Source organism: Pteronotus mesoamericanus, unplaced genomic scaffold (assembly GCF_021234165.1).
Source record: "Pteronotus mesoamericanus isolate MK-2021 breed Mesoamerican mustached bat unplaced genomic scaffold, CSHL_Meso_final contig_84, whole genome shotgun sequence".
NCBI classification, from domain to species: domain Eukaryota; kingdom Metazoa; phylum Chordata; class Mammalia; order Chiroptera; family Mormoopidae; genus Pteronotus; species Pteronotus mesoamericanus.
Genome location: NW_026555267.1, coordinates 444,692 through 450,691, shown reverse-complemented (window position 1 = coordinate 450,691; position 6,000 = coordinate 444,692). Strand labels below are relative to the sequence as shown.

General features: G+C 46.7%; 1 protein-coding gene across 1 annotated transcript in view; it reads left to right on the top strand.

The window, feature by feature from the left end:
* The first annotated feature begins 2,473 nt into the window (after positions 1-2,473).
* SKAP1 (src kinase associated phosphoprotein 1) overlaps positions 2,474-6,000 on the top strand; it is a 263,878-nt gene continuing 260,351 nt past the window's right edge. Inside the window, exon 1 of the mRNA XM_054585348.1 lies at positions 2,474-2,631. Coding sequence (XP_054441323.1) covers positions 2,583-2,631 — 49 coding nt within the window. The 5' untranslated portion in view covers positions 2,474-2,582. The remainder of the gene's footprint in view (positions 2,632-6,000) is intronic.

Below are 6,000 nucleotides of genomic sequence, written 5' to 3'. Positions count from 1 at the left end.
GCTGGCTGCTTACTTTCATGACAGCCACATGGTGCCCAGCCACACAGAACAGGACCCGGGCAGGGACTCGTCTGCTGCCAACCTCTCCAGATCCCTTTGATATTTCCGACAGAGTAGTAAAGGACTCTTGACTATCACATTTTGCCTTGCCTCTCTCCACCTCCTCTAAGACTCCTTGGTGTGGTTTCCATGGCTACCCCCAATCAGATTTGGCTTCCTGCGAAATTGGATTTCAAAGAAGGACAAGGCTTCAAAGGAATTTGTCCATTTAACAGAATGTCATTAGGAGTGAGGCTGACTGCTGAACCAGGTTCCTCAGATGATTAAGGGGGGCTGCGCTCATGGGTAGAGGCAGGTTTCTGTCTGCAATGAGAAACCTTGATGCAACATGACAATGCCGTATTGGAATCTGCCAGTCACCCACTGCACACTACCCAACTCTGCACCTCCATCTACCCCCGTCTCTCTAACACGTACAATGAATGTAGAATACCTGCTCCATGAGTTTCTGCTGCATCCCTCAGTATGAGTAAGCTATGACAGGTAGCGAGGCCTGAGAAGATGTGCAGTTATCTGGGTTTATGGCTCCTTAACCAACAACTCATTAGCTTGTAGCCTATATAGCATCTGACAAATATCCTTAAAGAAGAAGGGGTGGTTGTCAAATTTCCTTCCATTGCTGGGAGGGGAAGCAAGGCCGAGGGCTGAGGTTACATATAAAAGGGACTTTCTTTCCTTTGCAGTTTTGTTTTGTTTTTTTTTACAACAGCTCTAAATTTAGAGAAGAATTGCAACCGTAGTACAGAAAGTTACAATACTTGTATATCCTCCTTGTGGGGGACTGTGTGACCCTGAAGGGCATAGACCTGTAAAGATGCTCAAAGCTACTTTACCCCTTGAAAGGTCAAGCCCCCAAACTTTGAGCCTGTATCTCTGAAGGGGAAACGGTGCCAGGAGGCAGGCATGCTACCATGCATTTTCCTTCTGGACAGATTCTCCTTGCTGCTCTCTTCCCCTATCCATGGTTATGTGCATCATTATTTTCCCAAACCTGCTGTAAAAACCAATTCACCCATCTTTTCCCTGTGTCCTCTCTTACCACCCGCAGTCCCTCCCACATCCTTTGTAGGTGGAGCCTGATAGCAGAAATTCCATTTTTTGCAGAGAAGGAAAAGCGTAGGGGTGGAGTGAGATGTGCGAGATCACACGCTGTATCGGGGCTGAGGTTCGGTCACTCCTCAGTTCAAAATTTGTCCGGGGCTCCCCAGTGCCCATTCAACTGAGCTCCAAACCTCATCCTTCAAGTCCCTTCACAACAGTGCTTCTGTTTTCTTGACAACCATACTTTTCCGATACAACCCAGTAAAAGAGGGTTATTAACTGTTCCCCAGTCAGGAGGCTTTCCGATCTTTGCTTATGCTGGGTCCTCCACCTGGAAAGGCCTCCTGCCACTTCAAGGGCTGGGGTGTTCAACCCCCATCTCAAACGCCACGTGAGCCATTAAACACATATACACAGCACTTCCGTCCTTTTCTTATACTCACCTCCCCCCTTCTAACGTCAAGGGCACTTTATACTTTCCTCATGGCACTTGGTCTAGTGTACTTAAAAAAAAAATAAAGTTTTGAGATAGTGCATATTCATAGAAGTTATGAGAAATGATACAGAGTGATCCTGCCTACCATTCTCCCCAGTGGTAACATCTTGGACTATTCCAGCGGGCATCACACCAGGACATTGACACCTGCCGTGCTGTGAATGAGGGACAAAACCCTTATCTGTGATCTTGTCCTTCACTTTCCTCTCTTTGTCAGCTCTTAGAGGGAAAAGCCTGGGTTCCCCTCCCCCCGGGCCACCCCTTCCATTCCTCACATCCTTTCAGACCTAGTCTGAAAGGGTCACTTCTGCTCCCTGTGTCCATCACTTTGACTCTCCTAAATGTTGGTGGCTTTGTATTACGTATTGGGACTTTCAGCCATTCCCTTTAAATGGCCTGGTTTGCCTGCAAGAGCGAACGTTCTGCGCTCGTTCTGGGTGTGGACACGGGGACTGGATTGGCAACTGAGTGCGGCTAGACTGGGCGGGGACCAACCTCTTCCCCAGATTCTACTCTCCTGTGCCCCCCCACCCCCACCCCGTGCCCCATTACGGACAATATGGCTTTTACACTTGCCCCTTGAGGTCAACTGTTCAGTGCTTAGGATGCGAAGTTTCCAAGAGGCAAGGTCCCTTGGGGTCGCGATTACTCATTTTGTCTCAGCAGAGGGTCTGCAGGGGCACAGCCTGGACCCCGCCCGGGAGAGCTTCCCCCAGCTTTTCTCCCTCAGGGCGCGGGCGGGGGCGGCGCGTGCACCGCGGACAGGTGTCCCCTCTCGCCCCAGGGCGCCCCCCGCCCGCTGCGCGCGCCACTTCCTGAGCGCGGCCCCGCCCTGCGGCTCGGCCCAGCGGCGACGGCGGCGCGGGCAACAGAGGTACAGGTGCCTCCGCCGTGCCGCGCGTTGCCTTCCTGCGCGCGGTCCCGGGCACCAGGCCTTCACGGCTCCTCTCCCGCCTCACACTCGGCCCCCCCACCGCCCCGCCAAATGCAGGCCGCCGCCGTCCTCCCCGAGGAGATCCGTTGGCTCCTGGCAGGTAACGCCCCGGCCCTCGGGAAGTCCCTCCAGGGCTGAGCTGAAGACAGGAAAGGAGATGCCAGCGCCTCTCGAGGCTGGGCTTCCTTTTCAGTTCCATCACCCACCGCCTTCTAGAACCTCAAGGCTTCTAGAGTCCTCAGTCCTGCCAAGCCAGGTTTTCACGCTACCACCTCAGCGGGCCTTTCAGTCCCCTCAGTTCCACATCCTTTCTTCTCAGGGCGTCGCCCCCCGCCCCCCTTAACCTCCCGGGCTTCTGAACAACTTCAGGCCAGGATCTTGGTCCCCGCCGTCCCGTGCCACCTAGCCTGGCCTTCAGCGTGTCCCTTTCTCCGTAGCACTTCCTCCGGTCTGTAGGTTCGCGCCCTCCTCCCTCCCCAACCCAGGTAACTGGCACCTGTCACGGGAGACCCTCGCCCTCCCGCTTAGAGCTCCTCGAGGCTCACAAGGGGGCTGGGAGGGGCTCCTGGGACCCTGCGCTCAAGGCCTGGGGGCTTATGTGAGTTTCTGTCAGCGCGAACCCCGGCCTCCCTTCGCCAGCCTTCGGACTTCTGGGGTCCCGTTATCCACCCAGGCAGGCGACCCTCACTATGCCATTACTTCCCGTCTAGAAGTGCCCCGATGTGTTCGTTCACCTGCCAATTCTAATGCCTAAGCAGTCCCTGTAAGAGCTAAGGCCGAGCTCACGAACACTCAACACATCCTTCCAACTCCAAAGAGGCTCTTTGCTCATGGACAACAGCATCTGCTTAGTTCACACTCTTTCTGGTGAAAGTTACATGCTTTTCTGTAACTGACCTGGCAGGAAAGACAGGCCTGGACTCTGTGCTGGCAAAAGGGTCCCAGGAGGGAACTGCTCAGAATTAAGCCTTTTGGCATCGCAGTGACATTTTTGACACATATTTAACAGATGGCCTGCTTTGGGCAGGTCATACTTTTGGCAAGGGGTATTTTTTTTTCTTCCAGTTTCTCTCGACTTAATTGGTTTTATATCTCCATTACCTTGTTATCTTGGTATAAATGCCTCCTAATCAAATATTTGGGAAGTCCTTTTGGTCTCTGTTTGTAGCACTGTTTCCATTCTGGATTGTTTCTATGTAAAAGCTGTCAAGTAGGTATTTCTTCTGAAGCGAAGTTTCTAAAATCTATGACCTGAATAAATGTAAAACTTCAGAGTAGGAAAGTGTGTGCAGGTTAAAAGAGCATCATCTGGGTGTCTAAGAAGAAGCCATCCAGCCTTCCCCCTGCCTTCGGGTTACTATATTTTACTATTTGATGTAGAAAGAAAGGCTGTAAATGTTTCATTTCCAGGAGAGAGGGAACTATGGCAAAGTTTAATTCTGCCCTTGCATTTAAATTTAAAGATACAAAGTGATTCTTTTTATTGGTATTTGTCATTTTATTAGAGGAAACCTATTTTACAAGCTTGTTAAACCATATTTCCATTTCGTGTGCAGCCTTGGTAGAAAATTCCTTTTTATTTTCAGAGACTTGCAATGAAATTCACTCCTTCAACATTTTTGATGTGCAGTTCTTTATTGTTCAAAACTGACACTTCGGTAAACAACTCATTTCTGCACCTGCCACCTTCCTTTAGCTTAGATTATTTTCTTGTTAGCTGACTGTTTTTAATTGAAGTCTTCAGATCTCCTTCTAAAGCAGAACCTTTGTTTGCTGACAAGTAGAGCAGGGCATGAATGGAGATTAATTGCAATTAGAGTCTGAATCTGAAGTGGAAAAAAATGTACAGGTGGGATTCAACCAATAATTCTATTGAAAAATGCTTGAAGAATATGTTTTTGAAAGGTTCATGTAATCATAGCAACATATTGGTTATAGGTTTTGTTTTTTATGGAATACTGTCTCTGGTGTAGACCAGAAGAATTATTCATTGTACTGCAAGTAATTTGTGGATATTAGAAACCCATAATGGCTATCAATTTAGCATATGCTGCTGTTTACTTGTCTCCCCCCCACCCCCCACGCACACCTTTTAAGGTTGGCTGTTGACAATTAGGTCCTGATCTCTACATCCTCACTCAGTGGAGGGAGTCACAGGGTGAGAGGGCTGCCACTTTAGTGCTGCCACATGCTGTGGGGGTGGAGTTTCCACAATGAATTACTACTTTCATAAACCAAGGCATAAGCATTTGCACAGTGATTTAATGCTAGCCATCACAGCCATAACTTGAGCATTTATTTATTTATAACTGTATGAGCATAAATGACAAGAGTGTTTTTGATATAATGTATATGCTTTAAAAATAAAATATGCAAAGGATTGTGAAAGGTTAATGCCAAAATTTTGCATTATGAAGGAGAGAGCAGAAATTCTGAAGGTCTCAAATTAATTTTTTTAAGGATAAAACTTTAAACTATTGAAAGTGTTTCATTCAACCCAGAAACTTCACTTCTAGAAATCTGTGTTACTAAAATTAAAGGACATCCTGAATGACCATGAGTTGAGAAAGGTGGGGTAATTGTATGAATGAATCATTCATCTTATGGAATATTTTGCAGACATTAAAAAGAATGTGATGGATATGTAGACAGATACATATGCTTGAAAAGTATCCATAACAGATTTTTAAGACTAAAAAGGTGCACAGTAATATCCCATTTTGTCTGAAAACAAAGAAACTCCGCCCTCCCCCCCCAAAACCCCTTTGTGTTATATGTTTGCTCAAGCCTATTAAGAAATAAGAAAGAATATACACCAAGCTCTTAACACTGGTTTCCTTGGGAGAGGAGTAAGAGGGTGGGAGAGAGTATTAATTATATTTCATATTTTTGAGTTGTGAACTGTGACAATGACCACGTATTGCATTTGTAAGCTGGGGAAAACAACTACTAAGGCTATTTAAAAGAAAAAGGAACAAATGAAAAACAAACAGAAGCCTGGAGAGATCAGAGTGCTAAGGGGCCATTAACCAGGATTGTGATTATATTTTTCTCTTGTTAGCCCTGTGGGCATGTGGAATTTTTTTGTTTGTTTGTTTTAATGCTTTCTTGGGTTTTTGGCAAATGCTAAAGCAGAAGTGAGCTTCCAGAGTAACTCAGGAAGCAGCTTCCTCAGATGGACTCTGTCAAGCTCTCATATAGAAATAGTAACTAATCCCTATCAGCAAATAAGTACCCTATAGATAAGTGAAATGAAGGTTGCTTACTGCATTATTGAAAGAGGAGGAAATATTCAGGTCTGTTTCCAAATAATCAGGCTTCAGACAGAGAGGTTATCTTTTTGTTTTTGTTTTGTGATAACCATGCTGAAAACAAAAACAATGGAGTGCTGGCAGTTTGCATAATCTTTGTTCCACAGATACAAACATAATCAGTTTCTTGTCTTTCTAGCCTGCCTTTTGAAATCAGA